Source organism: Chroicocephalus ridibundus, chromosome 1 (assembly GCF_963924245.1).
Source record: "Chroicocephalus ridibundus chromosome 1, bChrRid1.1, whole genome shotgun sequence".
NCBI lineage: Eukaryota > Metazoa > Chordata > Aves > Charadriiformes > Laridae > Chroicocephalus > Chroicocephalus ridibundus.
Window position 1 is genome coordinate 61219643 of NC_086284.1, and position 18341 is coordinate 61237983.

At 46.9% G+C, this 18341-nt stretch overlaps 1 protein-coding gene across 2 annotated transcripts in view; it reads left to right on the forward strand.

Moving 5' to 3' along the window:
- Positions 1–11174, forward strand: part of CLYBL (citramalyl-CoA lyase) — a 178023-nt gene extending 166849 nt beyond the window's left edge. Inside the window, exons 8-9 of one of the 2 annotated variants that reach the window (XM_063336992.1) lie at positions 10523–10622; positions 10746–11174. In XM_063336992.1, coding sequence (XP_063193062.1) covers positions 10523–10618 — 96 coding nt within the window. In that variant the 3' untranslated portion in view covers positions 10619–10622; positions 10746–11174. Of the gene's footprint in view, positions 1–10522 lie in introns of both variants that reach the window. The other variant, XM_063336985.1, reaches the window with a different exon arrangement.
- The last annotated feature ends 7167 nt before the right edge of the window (positions 11175–18341 follow it).

Sequence of the window (18341 nt, forward strand, 5' to 3'; positions counted from 1 at the left end):
CACCGGAGCACTGCTCCGGCATGGAGCGGTGTGGGAACACATCAACCCCCAGGGATTATATTGCACTTTATAGGGCCTTATATCTCTGGGCTTTACGTGGAGCTGGGGGTGAGGGAGCAGCCCAGCTCCCTGCTCCCCTCACCCAGGAGAGAGTGCAGGCAGAGTTTGGAGGTGCCACCAAGTAAGCTGGATCCCATCCCAGGGTGACGCTGGCATCACAGGGTACCTCCATGCACACCGGGCTGTGGCGCTGCCAGCCCTCGGGCCGGGGATGCAGGGCATTTGCTGTCGTTTACGTTAATTAGGCAATGTATATTCCTCACCCTGCAGAGTGGGGGCTTCAGGGATTTGTGATAAATTGCCACCTTTTATGAGCTTCGGCCTTAAGAAGTATAGGCTCAGGTGCATCTCTATGCAAAGATGGAGAGCACTGGTGGGATTTAAGCATGGGCCACCGTTATGTTGTTTATCTTTCTAAAAAGTGGCCAAGTGAAATTTTAATGTGAAAATTGATGAATAAATAGAGATCGAGAGAGCTCATGTTAGTACTTAGTTTCTCTATACGATTTTATTATTTGAAAAAGATTTTAGAAATGTGTTTCGTGTCACAGTTGAAGGCTTTTCTCTTAGAAAGATCCATCTGGGGGCAAATTTCGAACCTTTACAATAGAGCAGAAGGGGCTGCATTAGCTAATTGCTTGTGCTATACTGGTTCCTACACTGGCGCAATCAGTCCTGAGGGAGTTATGCCAGGTGGGGAGAGAAGGAGACAGATTTTACTACACGGGGCTGCAAAAGCTCCTAAGCAGGGCAGAAACTCATACAAAACATTTTCTTGCCAATTCCCCACCACCACTCCCCAGCAGGCATTCAGTGGCTCTTAATCTGTTTTCCTCCACTCATTAAAGACCTGTGTCCAAAACGTGGGGGGAGAGGGACTCGGATGGCACTTTGACATTTCCCGCAGGGAGAAGTTTCTTCGCGAGCCGGGAGCAGAAGGACGGACGCTGTGCCCCTCTGGAGCCTTTCCACCCACAGGTAGCTCCTGGAGGAGGTGGCTGGTGTCCTAAGGGACACTGGCTCTGCGGAGGGCACAGGATGGCACCCCTCTGGGTTCCTCCTCTGTCCTTGTCACCTCACGGAGGTGCATGCAGGGTCTCGGTGAGACAGGGTGAGTGCCTTTGCTTTTGGAAGAGCCATGCTGGTGCGCTCCCAATGCAGGCGATGCGTTTTTGCGGGCATGGAGTGGGGAGACACCTATCGCTGCAGACACCTGCCCACTGTTGTGCCAAAACCTGCTCTGCACTGAGCAACCCACCGAGGCAACCACCCACCTCCCAAATCCCTCTTTAAAAAGCATTAACAAGCGCTCACGAGCCTTGTTTCAATTTCCAAAGCAGAATCTAACCAGAGATGTAATGTTCTGACCAGATGGCTATTTTTAAGGCTTACTGAGGAAATTCAGAAGCCTGTACAGACAAAATATTGTTTCCGTTAATTTAAGTAGCAGCAGTCTTGCTGCCTCTTCACTCCTCTCTGTGCTAGCTGGTGTTTTCAGGGACCTGGAGAAGCTCTCTGCAAAAGCTCCGCCAGCTGAAATAGTGAACGGCAGTAAAAAATGGCTGTTCAATCCTATTTAGAAAATGAATCTGAAATTAAAAAAAATATAGACCACAAAAATAACGGTGATTCCATTCTTGTTGACAGAATGAGCTTCACTGTTTTTACTTTTCTCGCCTGCCTTGTATTTTATAGTTACCTTCCCCTTCGCCATCAAATGCCTTTTGTGTGTCCTGTAGTCATTTACTCCCAGATGAAATTTTCTAGTCTATATTTAACAAATTGCTTCCATGACTATAAGCCTCAAGTTAATTCTAAATGACTTAATTAAAGGCATTTGAGGATACTGAGGTCTTAATATTAGTTACTTTTCCATATAATAACCATGATGCTCACTAGGGGGAAAAAAAATGCATGGTGGGATAGGATGTTTGTCCAGGAAGCTGCTTTTGTGCTATAAAATAAAGATTTGCTTGGCAGCAGCAAGTGTGCTCTCTAGGATTCTTGCGTTCCTGATACGTTATAGGACGGAGGATGGAAACCAGTGGAGAATATTCCTGATTTCTAGGGCTTTCTTCTGTTTCTTTGATTTTATTCTTTCCCACTCTAGAGGAGCACGCAGGAAGGCAACAACCACAATGAGAAGGAAACGAAAGAAAATGTAAATACAGCAATAAAAGCCCTCATGTCTGCCTTTCATTCACTCAGCCTTAAACACGTTGTTTGCTCAGTGAGAGGCAGAGACTTTGGTGGCTTGAAGGAGTTTCCGGAGTGGGACCAAGCAGGATCCCCTGGCCCATCCCAGCCTAAATGGTTGTCCACAGTGGTTCAGGCAGCTTGGGGGCCTGTAAGAGGGAAAAACAGCCTGTCTGGCTCATACAGCAGAGCAAGACCCTTATCCATGGTCTGGGATCAATAATGTCAGGTGGAAGAGAAATAAAGGACTTTGTAGGTCCCTGTTCTTCATCCTTCCTGCCCCACAGTGGACTTGAGGGATCACAAAGTCCTTCCTACCTGTTGAGCTTTAGAAAGGGCTTTTTCTGTCAGAGTTCTTGTACTGCTGCTAGGCAGTTATTTGAGGTAAAAATTAATCTCTGTTTCATGTGGTTGTTGCTCTTTCTTTCTTGACCTTTTGTGTCCTTCCGTCTGCTCCTAGAGGTAGAAGCCTATCTCACATAAACAGGCCTGCTTCTGGCATTACAAACTGATTTATCCTCTGAACTAACTAACTTGCTGGTGTTGATACTTTGCAGAATTCCCTTTCCGTCCATCCCTTCCCTCAACAGATCAGATGCCCCCTGAGCATCTCCTCTTGCCAAAAAGACATTTTTGACAAACCTTTTCAGGGGTTATTTATTTTCTCCTAAGATTTTGTGTATAAGTGTCTTTCCTTCCATAATGTTGCTACAAAAAAGGGGCGAACGTCAAAGGATTCAAAGGAAGGGATACAGAAATAATGTAACCCGAAAAGCAATATTCATATAGCTGGCTGTGTGCAAAGTCTTCAGTTTGTCATGCGTGACCACATGAGTTATTTGGGCATTTCCTACCTACTGCAAAGATGCTAAAAGAAGGACAAGAGTTGTGTGTCAACTTGATCTGGAGGCAGGACAGGCCTGAGCAGAGGAGAGCAAGATATTATCTTGTTATAGCCTGAAAAACATGCTCAGTTGACCCAGATATCGCTGAACACCTCCTAGCTGCTCACTAACCTTTGGAAGTTCATCACTAAAAGGTGGAATCATGACCGAGCTCTTTATGATGGCTCTTTGGCTACAACTTGCAGAAGAAAAAAAATAATTAAACCTGCATTCAGCACCATCACAGCTGTTAGCTTATTTCCTACTCTTGACTTCCCCAAAAATATGGCTTCAACCTTCTGTTTCAAGGGAAAGTCATTCCTTTGTAGTGAGGATAATCACTCCTCCCCCAGGCACAGACCCAACACCATTTGCTGCAAACAGGACTCTCTTCTCTTTTGTTCATTACCTGTAGGCAAATCCAAGCGGTCTTTTTAAGCCCCAAAGCAAAGATTTCCAAATTTCCTCTGCAGGGGGTCGCTTAAATAATGTGTGTTTTCATTTTATCCCAGGGGAATTATCTTCCTGAATGCCATGCTTTTTAGGGGGAACCTTTGCCATCCACCTGCTTCCTTCCCTCCTCAGAAGAGCAAATCTGCCCTTCTTCCAGAACATAACACTCTTATTTCTGTATAACAGTTAATATTGTGCAGGAGTAGAGATAATGTTCTCAGACCCGAGTAGACTTTAGTGGGTTTATTTCATGTATTTTTATGGCCTCCAAAAAGTCATAACAAGACCTTTGGGATTTAGAGGTGGGCAAGCCACTGAATTACTATGGGAAGAATTGATGTTTCTCAGGTCCCAGATGCATGTCCCCTCAGAAGGCAGCCAAGTAGGGCGAGAAGATAACCTGACTGCCACACTCATTTCAGGGATTTGGTCTGCAAAGGAAAGTATTGCTAGCTAAACTGTTGAGAAAAGTTATTGAAGAAAACCAGATCTTCATCAACAGGGCAGTATTTCTAACCCTGTGACAGCAGAGTGCCATCAAAGGACCTCCTCTCACTCGTGAGTTTGTTTGTCTTCTGAGCAACAGCCACCTAACTAGCAGCAGAGATTTTTCTGGCAATTCCATAAGCATTAGATATATCTTAGACCTATGCTTAATTCAAAATTGAGCAGTAAGTGCTTTTTGTCCCTATTGCAACTTCATGGAACATGACCTTGGCTTGCTTTTCTTTTTCTTCCATTGGACCGGGACCTCGCCGTGCTAAAGCCTTACCTACTTACCAGGATCCCCTAGCACATCCAAGCCTGCCATCTAAATCGCCTGACCAGATTCCCAAAGTAAACTGCTTTTGAAAAAAAGTTGGTTGTCTTTACAGAGTGGCCCAGGACAGCCCATACGTTGACACACACAACAAATGAACACAGCACTATTGGCTCTACAGGCTTAATGTAATCTTTATAAATATCTTTTAAGAAAGTCCTGGACACTGTCACGTGGGAGTTAAGGTCCTGGCTACATGTATGATGAAATCTGGTAGGACAGGGCATCAAGTCAAAGGTTTATTAGCAAAGGCTTGCCAGTGATCGAGGTAATTAATAACAGCAGGAGTGGTTCCCAAAAAGGAGCGCAGAGTTCTCACAACCAGTGCTCATGTTTGGAGTCCCGTCTGCCATCAAACAAGAAGCCTTTTTGGAACTTATGGGTAGACTTTTTGGAACTCATAGGACTTACTTGGCACTTCGAAAGTTATATATTTGCTACACCTTAGGAAAGCCAGTCCTCACATTCAGTAACAATGCGGGTGATTAATGGATTCTGGTGGTCTAAGAATCGAGGGTCTGCACTAACCCTCGTAGTGAGTTCATTGCAGTCATCAGGATGGGCATGGGTAGAGGCACAGATAACCACAAACAGAGCAAATGCTGAGGAAAAAGCTACAAGCATTCCCAGGTGCAGGAATACATCTAATTCTTCCATCTTGTCAACCAAAGGGGACTAACTCTCTGTCCCACATGTCCCAGAACAATTATTATTTGACTTTAATTAACTCGTGTACTTTAATCCACAGCTCAGAGAGAATCGTGTCGCATAACTATGAGGTGCCTTAAATGTTCTGTATCATGATAGTTTTAGCCAGCTTGTTTCTCTTGTTAACCCAGCGGTACATAAGGAAACAAAAGATGGTGGGAGTAAAACCCCATGTAACATTGTATATTATACAAAAAGGTTTCAGGACAGAAGAAGAAGTATAAAACTTTACATTCCCTGATCTTCTGGGAAAATATGAAGGGTACTTCGCTCGTGATCCTGTCCATCCCCTGTTGTAATCAAAGACAACACGATTCTACCACCCATGATAAACACTTTCCTGGTTCCACCAGAACATAACAGTCCCCAGATGACATGGCGTTCTGAATCCCATCCATTTAACTTCTAGAAAAGTAAATGTTTCTTGCCATAAAAGAAATTGTACTCTGTTTACGAGATGGTCGTATAGATTTACCAAGATCTTAACTACTCCCAAAAGTTTCACAGAGCAAGTGTTCCTGGATGCTGCCACGCATAGACACACACAAAAATAGGAGGTCTTCATGTTCCAGGAACCACTGCATTAACGCGTCCATCTTTCAGACGTGGCAAATAACAGACCAACCCTGAGACTCTTTCTGCAACTTGATACATGTAATTTCTTATAGGTAAAGGAAATCTTTTAGGAAGACACATAGACATGACAAGGGTCACGTCCAAGACCCATGGCAACACATGGACAGAGTTTTCTTCTAAGTTGTCAAAGAAGAGCCCTTAATTATATGTTTAACTTTTTTAGATGTGAGTTTGGCTTGGTAGGGGCTACATTTATCCAAAAAGAGTTTCATAAGGTACAAGCATAAGCTCTGCCAAACTGATGTCTTACAGAGTTTGGTTCTGCGTCTCATCGGTCTCTCCACAGCCACCTGGAAACTTATTGCATTAGTTATTTCTCCTGCACAACGTGATTTGCCCCCTTTTTCATGAGCTTGTATCGTCAGCTCCTGACCTGTGAAAATGAATGTTCTTTGTCAATTCGCTTCTCTTGTCTGTAGGCTGGATCTTTGTATCACTTGGGGCTGACCATGCTCAATTCTCTTTTTTCCAAGACTATCATTTTTTGCTGTTCCCTTCTGGAAAAAAAAAATAGCAGCTTTCTATAATTTTAATTCCCTTCCAGCTGTTTTCTGTATTTGCCAAAAGCCTTCTCTGTTCCGTTCTCAAAGCACTTTAGGACATATTGAAACTCAAAGTAGAGCTGTTAAGACCTTACTCAGCATGGCCTGCATCGTGCATAAATAGCTGTTACGTTTTTTTAAAATGTTACTACTGTTTTAACAGAGCATTAAATGTCATTGTGAATTTATTGCATTCAAACACTGTGTGGTTCCTGGGGGATGCAGCAAATTGCACAGTATTGGGTCCTGCATCGTTCAGCCTGGAGAAGGAGGTCTGATACAAGAGACGGAGATGGGGAAGTGACGAATTGGTGGGCTCTGTGGGCGGCTGCAGTAACCAGGCGGAGAGAAGAGGAGTTAGATGGGTCTGCCACCTTCTTCTTGCTCTGCTCTCACAGAATTATCCAGAAGGAAAGCCTTTCCTCGCTTGTCAGTCAACTGGGAAGGACTCTTAGCTAGTCTGCTTGATGACCCAAATGGGAAATGTTGCCTGTTCACCTTTCTTCCTTGCTTTCTCCCTTGCTTTCTCCCCAGTAGTCTGCCCCGACAGAGGCGTACAGCGATCAGGCTGAGGGAAGCCAAAGGCTGTGCAGATACAAACCCCTCCGCTGTGTTGTGTTGCCTTCACAGCTGTACAGCGTAGGCCAGCCAAAGCGCCCTTATAGCTCCCATACCCTACAAGCTGGTGAGTGCCAGTCATAGAATCATAGAATGGTTTGGGTTGGTAGGGACCTTAAAGGTCATCTAGTTCCGACCCCCTGCCATGGGCAGAGAGACCTCCCACTAGACCAGGCTGCTCAAAGCCCCATCCGACCCTATTTCTGACAGGTCGTTGCCCTTGGCGCCTGCATTGTGTTGCTGCATGAAGGATGGCATGGATAAGAACAGCAGAATGTGTGCTGCGTCGCTTAAAACGAGGACAATGTCTATGGCCCACAGAGCCACCCGCTCCTTAGAAGGGCTGCCCTCCCAGCCTGCTGTCCCGTGGGTGCCGCAGTTGTCCTCCATTTCCCCACTTCTTATCCCACCTGAGTTAGTCCTGCTGCTGCTCCTTCTCCCAGCTCCTCCATCAGCCTTTACCTGGGGGGGAGCCTGTCTCTTCCCAGGGCAGGTCTGGCAGGTTTGACTCGCCTGGTGGCTGGGTCCCTTTGCAGGTTTCCGAAAAGGCTCCCACTGAATGATTTATACGGTTACATGGCGAGCGAGAACCACAGCCACCGAAGGCGATGGATGCAAACCCCAGCCTCACACCACGCACCCGCTGTTGCTCCCATTCACCCTGCAAGGTTCCTTAAGAACAGACCTCTGGTCCAACCGTTGAGCTACTGGAAGTCTAAGTACAGGCTGGAAGTGTGAGATTATTGAGAAAAGTAGCCGAAAAGAAAATTTAGATCTGTGACTAAATTAATGCCAGATTAACGCTATCAAAGCAAATGGTGTTTATAGAAAATCTTGTTTTCTTTATATTAATGCGAGAGAAAATCAAAAGAATGCTAAAGGCAAATTTCGTCTAGCAGAACTGGAAAAGAGAACATGGGGACAAAGCTATAATTACTGGTATTTCCTATCTGTTGAAACCTGGGGTTGGAAAGAGAGGCAGTGAATAGAGTATATTCAATGGCATTAAAATCAGTTTCTTTTTCTGGACTTCAGCTCAACGCTGCAAATTAGCAGGAAGAAAATAAGCCTCAGAGTGAACAGGCAGAGAAGCCAACTTCTTCGTGTTACTCTTTGCTGGTAGGGAAAAAAAAAAGGCATTTTTTTCCTTCAAGAATTCAAATTCCTAGCAACCCAAACTACAGCTGCACGCTGTCAAGAAGAGAACGTACGGCAGATCTCAAGCGGTTCAGTGTTCGTGTGTCCGCACACACATACTATTATCCTGATTTCCTTTCTAAACATGTTATTTTAATGAAGAGAGGACAGGCATGCTGTTTAATTAACTCCTGCTTTCTAAAAGAGACGTCCTGACCCAGATTGATCGTGCTCCAACTTAGGCACCTGCAGAGGTACCTGATTTCAGAGCATCCTTGGCACAGTCAGTGGAAGGGATAAGACCCTCCCGATCGTGATTTGGTCCATCAGAGATCCCAGTTGCCATTGCCAGGCGCCCGTCTCTTTCTGACAACTATTGCAGGTACGTAGGATAACTGTGCTCCAAAGTCAGCCATTTCACAAAGCTAGGAAGGATGATTCCTCACCTTAACGTAGCTCTACTTATCACTGTCATCCCACGTGCTAATTTCTCTTTTAAGCAATAGCTATTATTTGACTGAATGCCCGTAGGAAAATAGGCTCAATTAAAACATGGGGGTTTTTACAGTGGGAAAAAATCTATCATGCGCTAACCTGTAGTTTTAGATCACTGCATAGACCTGAATTATTCTGAAGCAGTCCCATGTCATAAAATGTTTACTTAGTTCCTGATTTATTTTCACAACAGTTCTTAAATGGAACGGTTGGAGGCTGCATTTTCTGTAAAGATTTAACAAAATAAATGAAAACGGCTGACACGTTGCTAAGATAAAAAATTGTGTATTATTATTAATAATAGTAATAATAATAATAATGTCGGTGGGGTAATGTAGTGTTGATGGGTTGCTCCGTAAACAACAAATTAGATTTGAAGCCTCTACTGCTGGGTATCGTCAGTACCATCGTTCTCCAAACACACCTAAAATATTGCAAGCTATAGTACGAAATCCTACTTAGAATAAAATAATAGTTTTAACTATTAGGTTTTTAATGGCTTTAATACAGCCCGTTCTTACATGCAACAGTATTGATTCATATTAGATTGCAGCTTAAGGCAGATTTTTCTCTTAGCTGTTCTAGAATGTGATTTAGTATTTAATTAATACTGCTTCCATCAAGCTAGCTATGTCACGGGAGCAACACATTTCCTAAACATTGCTGTAAATGGGTTATATTTTCACTTCGCTTTATTCGAGTCCTCTATTTAACGATTATCAAGCCTTAAATGAAAACCAGAAAGCAACAAACGTCTTGTTCTCCCTCTGCATTTCTCCCCATGCTCTGCCTGCACAGCCGCACGTGTGCCGCTGCCGTTCTTACCCTGTTCCCGGTCAGCCTCCCTCACTGCCAAATCGCGGGCCACCCTGGGATCCCGTATCGGTGGCAGCGGGACGTTGAAAGGGCGCTCAGCGCTTCACAGAGGCGCCCTGCGCAACGCTGGGGCCAGGCCTTCAATTCTGAATTCTTCAGGGAAGGGATTGCATCTTTGTTTTTGGGGGTTTTTTTCAATAATGCATCAAAGTATTGTCAGAATTACAAGTAAGATTTTTTTTTTTTTTCTACTGAACTTTGGCATGTCCTGATGCACAGTATTTTACCTTCAAAATCCTACCTGAGCGACACGTGTGGATTAAAGCATCCACAGGAATAAGTCAGGTTTAGCCCTGTTTAAGACAAGTGTCTTCTGTTTAAGAATTAACTGTCATTCATAGTTAATTATTTTAAACTTGTCACCATGGTAGCAACGCAAAATCGCTAGAAAATACAAAGTGACTTCTGAAACCTGCCCTGGCTCTCGGATCGCCACGGCTGAGGCACACTGGCTAGCTGTGCATCCGCTCGGGCAAATTCCCTGTATACTCAGGTGGGCTTTACCTGGGCGTCAGAGCCGATTTGGGCAATATTATCGCACCAGCCACTTGCTTTTCCAGCCTTCATCCCGGTGCCTGGCTCTAAGCGCCGGCCCAGCCTATCTTGAGCACCGGAGACCTGACGGAGAGGTGCAGCAGCACCACCTCAACACCCGCACCTGAGTCAGGAAAACCCCCCTCCACCCCCTCCCCTTGACAAAGACAATGCTTCTGCCTTTACCCTCCATCCGCAGTTTTGCCCCACTCCTGTGGCACAGCCCTGGCGCCAGAGGGTGATGCTGGATGCGGGAGGCATCACCCCCGGCTGGCACACACGGCCTCCCTGCCCTTGGCCCTCGATGCCTGCCAGCTAGAGAGGCTGAAACAGGCAGGCTGCACACTGGGCTTCTCTTTTCCCTCTCTTTTTGCCTCCCCTTACTCGGCACCCGCTGCATTTCTTTAAATGCATTTGCCCCGTCTCGGTTAGTTTGTCTCCTCGTGCAGGATTCCTGTGGGAGCCGATGTTTCTTGCCAAACGGATGTGTTTGTAAAGGAAAAGACAAGCCAACTACAGTTTCCAGAGGTCCTCTCAGGAAGTTTATATTCTCTCTTTTCCAGGGAGCGTTTACTTTCCACGGGAGCATGATCGACATGCCATTACTGAAGCAGGCACAGAACATTGTTACGCTTGCCACAGCCATCAAGAAAAAATGAGCTGGTAAATGAAGCTCTCGCCATGGGGCCCCCGTAGCTGTTTTAAAAGATGACTATAATACTTGGAGGAAAAAAATTAAAAATTAAAGACGTCAAGCTTAAGCAGAAATTCATTTCCATTTTGCAGATCTGTCATAGTTTGCTTGCCAGAATTGCTAATTACTAAAACTATTCCCGACTCAAACCACCGCTCGCTCCTGCACAGCCCATGTACCGCTCACAGCCTGCAACGGAGTTACATCACCGACTGTGTGACATCACGATAATTACTACGAATGTGGGATTATGACATCACTGAAGGAGAAAGGCAAAACCAAAACGTAAAGTGTGAGCTCTGTTAAAGGAGCAGATGAAAATGGGGTCAATCGCTTCTATTTCTTTCTACGCATCTTCCCACTGCGGTGCACAACTCCCATCAGAAAGGCAAAGCCTCGAATAATTATGCACCGGTTGAAATAATTGCAATGAAAATCATTACCCCGTGCGGGCTTCGCATTTCCCCCCACCACCCCCTTCTGTAAATGTGCAACAGCCATTAAAAATATTGCTCCGACAATGCGGGACTCTTGACTTTCTTCTCTGTTTTTTTAAAGCGGTCGCTATTGAGAGCGTTTCCTCCTGGAAGCGTCCAGCCCGAGAAGGGTTGGACGGCAATAAACTTGTAGTTTTCGGAGACACAATGCAGCAGAACTTGTGCATATGGTCTCAAGTCAGATTTACATCACATTAGGGATACGGCTACAGGTCATGTGGGCCGTGTGGTTAACGGGCTTAGTAAAGCTGTTTGAAGAGGTTAACCCAGCTTGTAGTAAGGGTAAATAAACATAACAACCAGGCATTGTCCTCTATTCAGCATGTACTCTTATATGGAGGGCTAAAGGGTATTGAAGCTGCAGAGGATCAACTTGTGGTTGCCAGAGGACTCCAATGAAGTTTGAAACACCAACAATCAGAGTGATTTTGTTTCTGTTCCTCATTAAATCATGAGCTTTTGTGCTCAGACTATGAACGACTGTTCTTTAAGAAATTAACAGAATGGAAGTTTTTAAACTATGCACCAACCTTTTCATGACCTACACAGCAGCAATGCTGCTGCACTTAGGCAAACACCGCGGGGAAGGCTGTTCTGTTTATTTAAATTCGTAAATAGAAAACAGTTGTTTTTTGAGGTTTTTTTTTAGGTTTTGGGTTGGGTTTTGGGTTGTTTGTTTTTTTTTTTTTACACCACCTCCATGGCCATTTTATAGGGAAAAAAAGAAAAAAAAAATAAGAAGAAAAAAAAAATAACGCGACCGACCCGTGGGGAAAGGGAGAGAGGGGGGACGGGAGGAGGAGGGGGGGGGGTCGGGATGAGAGGCTGCACCCCCCTTTCCCCGGTGTGTGTGTGGGTTCCCCACCACCCCCCCCCCCTGCCTGGGGGGACGGACCAGCGGCAGACCGCCCCCCCTTTTCCGCGGAATTTGGGGATGAGCATCGCGGCTCGGGGCACCCCCCCACACCCCCCCTCCTACCGGGGCGATCCCTTACAGCGCGGGGACCTCCAGGCTAATCTGATTAATTAAAGACTACCTGTTCATATTGCGCCTCGCAGTTCACCCACACACCCACCCCTTCTATCCCCCCCCCCCCCCCCGTTATTAATTCTTGGCTGACTTAAATTATGGGTAACGCTATTAAAACGTTATCAGAACTAATGAGAAACAATTACTTAGAAGATGAGCTGGGACGAGCCGGGGCTGGGCACGACGCGTCGTTATCCCCGCAAGATTACGTTAATAAATCATCAGGTGCAAGACGGCGGCGAGGCCTGGCGCGGGGAACGGCAGATGAGATTTATGAGCTATAAGGGTTTGGGTTGGTGGGTTTTGGTGTTTTGGTTTTTTGTTGGGTTTTTTTTTTTTTTTTCCGCTTTTTTGCATAATTTTTTCATTAATCTCAATAGGACCCGTGTGGCGTAGATTGTTTTATTCCCTTCATACCGCGCCGGGTGAGCGAAGGCGGGGGGGGGGGGGGGGGGGGGGGGGAGAAGAAGATTTCAAAAAAATAATGTCTTTATTGTTTTACTGAAGTCTTAATGACAACGTGTGACAAGCCCGCGGGAGCTGCGCGGCCGCGGAGGGCAGCGGGGGGTGGTGGCGGAGGCGCACCCCAACCCGACACCCCCCCATCCTCCCCGCCTCCGCTCCCTCCTCCAAAGAAATCCAAGGAATAATACTCAGGTCTCCGGAGGTGTTTACGCGCAACCTCTCGCTTCCGCAGCTGACCGCTTAAGTAACTTCACTCCGCGACTCGGGCGCGGGGAAATCAAATATGCAAATGAAATGCCGCCTGTCGTCGGATTTCTCCTTAAATTTCCCTGACACCCACCCCCACCCCGGCGGAAACTCCCGCTTCCATTTAACGGTTTTAACGATTTTCGCTTTATAAGAAATAAAATCCGATTTATTTGGGGTTGGGTTGGTTTGGGTTTTTTTTTTCGTTTACTTTAGGAAGCTTTCCGTGTTTTTCCGGCTTTATTCTTCTCCTCTTTCTTTCTTTTTCTTCCTCTCTTTTTCTTTCCCGCCTGGTGCTAGGCAAGCAATTGATGAAACAAAACAGATTATAAGATTAGCGGCAGGATTTTGTGCATATTAATGATAGGGAAGGGCACCGAATGGGTTTGTAATTGCAGATCTTGCGCTTGGGATTGGGAACTGTAGCCCTGCTACAGCAAAGACCCCCCCTGTGAGGTTTTCACATTGGAACTTAGGCGAAAAGTGAAAAAGTAATTACCAGAGCACAACATTGAAATGTTAAAGCACTTATTCTTTCTTTCAGCGTTCTGTTTTAAAGGGGGAAAACGGGCAAAATGGAAAATAAATTACTTTCAAATAAGTAGGTTAGCACCTGAATGCTGGTGCGCATTTTCTCTTCTTTTTTTTCTTTTTCCTCCCCTCTCTTTTTTTTTTTTTTTTTTCCCTTCAAATTCTAGCAATTATTTAGCAGGGCATTTGCTTCTGAACGTACCATCCAAGCAGCAGAAACGGGGGAAGGGAGGGCAGGGAGACCTCGGGAACACGGGGGCACTCCGCCTGGGAGGTTTGAAGCAAATATCGCCGGGAAAGCTGTTCAAAGCTGCAGTTCGAAATTTAGAGGGATGATTTTGTTGTTGTTGTCTTTTTTTTTTTTTTTCCTTTTCACTTGGTTTTGTTTTGAAATCGGGGCTTGAAAGGGAAAGACTGTTTTGGTTTCCTCTTCGACACAAGCATCAAACGGTATTTTAGCAAGGGATGCGTTTCACAACCACAAAATCCCTTGCAGGAACGGCGTGTTCCCTGGAATATCGAGAAGTAACCTCACACTGAATTTTAACTTTTATTAAAAGCCCCTCCTTGTTTCTTGGGCTGCTTCAGTCCTCCTCCTCCGAGCTTCCTCTTCCTAAAATCTGGATTTTTTGCGTTTAAAACACAGTGCTCCTTTACTGCCTTTTCTAATCGTTCTCTCCTGTGATTAACAGCAAAAGATGGCTTAGGTTTAATGGCACCTCCTCGCGCGTATTGTTTTAATTCTGCTTTCAACGGAAAATAAATGTATCTGGTGGAAATTAGGCTTTGAAAACTTTTTTTTTACGAGCCAATAAAACGGAGTATCTGCTCCTCAGGCAGTAATTCCTGATTTCGAATCGGGGCGGGGGGGGGGGGAGAAAAAAAGGAAAAAAAAAAAAAAAAAAAGCACACCCAACTTTGAGCGCATTTCGTCCATCCCATGGCTCCCACCCTCCCTTCTCCCACCTTCGCCTCCCTCAGGTTGAGAGCATGGCAAAGCTCCGAGGCATGGCTATTTTTTAGCTACTGCTTTAGAGAAGAAAATTGGGGAAGGGGAGGGGAATAAAAGCCCGCGAAGGCAGTATATTATTTTCCATTTTTCCCGGTGCCCCGGGAAAACCGCGGCCCCCCCCGGGGGAGCCGGGGCGGAGGGGAGCCGTGGGACGGGGCGGGCAGGGCTGCGGGTCGTTTTGGGGTGCTGGTATTTGGGTATCTGCACGAGCTGCCGCGATGACGGGAGGGGGGTGTCGTCGTTCCCCCCCCCCCCCGCTCTGTCCGTTCCCCACCCCCTCCCCCAGGGTCGAGAAGCTGCCAGCAGCTCCCGGGGCGGCGGGAGGGAACTCCCGCACCGCACCGCACCGCACCGCCGCTGGGACGCGGCTGCCGGGACCGGGTGGGTGGATGGATGGATGGATGGATGGATGGATGGATGGATGGATGGATGGATAGGGGACAGCCTCTGGTCCTGCGGGAACCGGAACAGCCCTGTGCCTTCTTGGGCTGCTGCCGGGAGCCCCGGACACCGCAGAAAAAGGGAAGTGGGGAAGAGCATGGAGGAAGGGAGACGAGGGAAGGAGGAAGGGGTGCCTCAATCACACCCACTACACCGCCACCAGAATGGTCTCCTCCAGCCGCCCCCATGCATCCCTTCAGTGGGGACCAGGGTGCCTGTGGAAAGGCCACCTGCAGAGAGGTACACGCACATCAGCCCGGCACCAGTGGTCCTTGCAAGGGCCAGCAAAGAAATTAATGCCCTCCATCTCCTCTACCCCTTCCTTCCCCTTCACAGTCCCCACTGGGTCTCCTTGTCCCCTCGGTTCACCCCAGGCCTGCCTTTGCCCCTCAGCAGTGGATGTCTCTGGGAAGAGGAGGGGGACTTTCCTCCCCACGTCCGGGGATGCAGGGGAATGGGATGCAGAGCAGAAATGTCCTGCATGTGCCCATACAGCAAGCAGGGGAGAGATCAGATACCCTCACTACGTTTGGGGCTATTGCTTCCCAAATTAAGTCTGAAGCTCACAAACCTGTGATAGCAAAGCCAATACCTTAAGGTGCTGCTCAGAATGATGCCTTTCGAAACACAGAGGGCCTGGAGCTGCCCGCTGGCATCATTTGAAGCTGATCATCCTGGTGAGAATGAGGAGTGCTAAATGCCTGTGCTACCTTCTTGGGCCTCTGTAATTTAAAGTGTGGCTCCACGTAGCTTTGGGTCCTATGCTTATAATTTTATTCCCATTCCTGCTAGCCCTGCTAATGTTATTAAGGTTGTGATATCAAGCACACACATCAGTTAGGAATTTTCCAAAGTGAAGCCTGCTGAAGGTAAAAACCTTGTCCCCGTGTGAGACATGCCTGCAATAGCCTAGAATTTACAGGAGACACGTTCACGCTACTGGGAAGATGTGGTCTAGGCTTCCTGATACCTAACTTCGTTCCTGGCTTGCTTTTGCAGTAGCCCCTAATGTACAGCAGTGTTTGTGCAGGTCTGGTACCCTATGGGATGCCACTGGCAACGCTTCATGTTAACTCCGCAAGTCCTGTCCTATGTAAAAATGCAGCTCAGAGACAGTCGATAGTGCGTGTATCGCTGCAAATCTGACCGTCGCTGACGGCCCTGCCTCCGGTTTTGTCACCAAGAGGCCTGTGGTTGGATAATACGGAATCAAATACGTGCGATTGAGGGGGAAACCAGTGGCAGAGGATGTGCAAGGGCTGTCCGGTCACATCGTTGGCATTGCTGTGTGGGAGGTGTGAGAACAAGATCACTTCCACCCTCTTCAATCATCAGAGCTTGGGCCGTCAGTGAAGGGTTTGTGTTTTATTTTAGAGTGTGAGAAGGTCTCACAAGTCCGCGGGACTTGGTCAGAGTGCAGAGAAGAGCTGTGGTCCCTGCCCACAAGATGCCCCAGAAGGAGTTCCCCCGGCAGAGGCTGCCCACCCCTGCCTGCCCCCCACGGCGGTGCCGTGCCTCCGCCTCCGCACTCCTGTGCCCGCTGGGGTACGAGCAAAAGCCAACCTGCCCGTTTGAAAGCATTCAGGCACTTCCAGCTCCACATCACAACGCTCTACTCGGAGACATAGTAGGTAGAGACCTCTATGGCTTTCTTTACATTTGATTTAAAAAAAAACCCAAAACACAACACACTTCCCACTGAAATAAAAAAGCCAGTCCTGCACTAGTGGTGTCGTGGTTTGGTCCAAACCAGGACAAACGGCAAAATCTCTACTGGTGCAGTTCAAAGATCTTGCAAGGTGAAGTTCTAAAATTTTACAAAATCCAGAGGGGAACGGGATTAACTGACTTCACCATGCGGACGAACGCGAGTTGGTTGCATATTAAGGATATGGCAAATTTACAGAAAAAGGCGCACAGTGAGTTCAGTAATAAACGTAAATCCATCTCTACATTGTAGCTGTATTAGGCAATTCTTTCTTTAACATTTAACGAGCGTTTGTTAAAGGGGTAGGTGAGGGCGATGTGTAGGGTGCAAATTTGCTGTCAGAGCCCAGGGAAATGAGTCTTGTCTTTGTGCCCAGGTTTTCCTGAGGCACGCACATTCCCGCGTACAGGCAGACAGAGAAATCTGGAAGGCTGTCCCGCTTCACGTGGAGGGGAGACGTAAAGAGCCGTGCTCAGTTCCTGGCCTCGCTCCCCCCTAACTGACATCAGTTTGTGTCAAGTTTACCAAAAAACCCTGCTGCTGTAACACTCCATTTGAGAGGCGGGGGGGAAAGGATAATAAACTTTTTTTTAATTGCTTCCCTGGCTATAAATTAGCATGCATTGGGCTAAATTTTTTTTTTTTTTCCTCCGTGAACAAAAGCACAATTGACGGCGAGGCTTAGGGAAAGTGGGGAGGGAGCTCTGAGCCCCAAGGCTCCCCTGCGTATTGAACCTGAGCAGGGGGAGGCCTTGTCTGTGCCCAGAAGTTGAAGGGCACTGAGAACTACAACAAAACAATAGGGATTTTTATGTTTCGCTGACTGTTTTTGCAGCTGCATCTTCCCCCCCCCCCGCCTCCTCCTCCTCCTTTTCCCCCCATTATTTCATGTGAGAACCAAGTATGAAAATAGAAGCCATGGCTCTCCCTCCTGCCACAGCCACCGTGGATAAAACCGGGACAGAAATCACCAGGGATCTGAGGTTAGTTACGGGCAAAAGCAGAAATTGCTTTGTGCTTCTACACCATATTTCATTTCTATTATCACAGACATAAAGACAGGGCCCAAGCATTGTGGGTTCAACATGATCATCTTTGCATCCCCAGGGCTCCTGATGGCATTCGAGGAGAAGCTGGCAGAACCCACCAAGTTCTGCCTTTGCAGTTCCCTCTGCGTGCACACCTCCCATTCAGCTCCGGAATATCTGATAAACCACCTCTTCCCATACTAAAAGCTCATATAAGGTGATTTTTCTCTGGAGGTGTCTGTGGAAGCCCTCACGCTACTTCTCCTCTGGCACATCCAGTTACCGACCTGAACAAAGAGCTGACTGCAAGAAGCAGGTGGGCATGGACCACAAGTTGCAGAGCAAACGTTAACAAAGAGGTGACCTAAGGGGTGGGGGAATACTGGTAGAGAGTGGCTGAGAAATTGCCGAGGGATGGGGACGGAGGGGACAGACACATGCCTGTCCTTTCATACTCTGTGGTGGAGTCATCCCTTGTTCTCCACATCCATAAGGCAGAAGGACAGGCAGAAATCAGTTTAATTTGCAGCAAAGGTAAGTGTGAACATCTAACTGTTTGTAAAACAAAAAACCTCTCTAATTGAAGACTTAGTTGCACAATGAGGTCAGTCACTGAAGGAGAGGGATGGCGTTTCTTTGGAGCAGGCTAGGTTAGCATCTGCTGCAGGGCCTTCAGGAGGGGCTGGACTAGGTGATCCGTGAGGCCTTTCCTAGTCTTTTTTTTGATGCT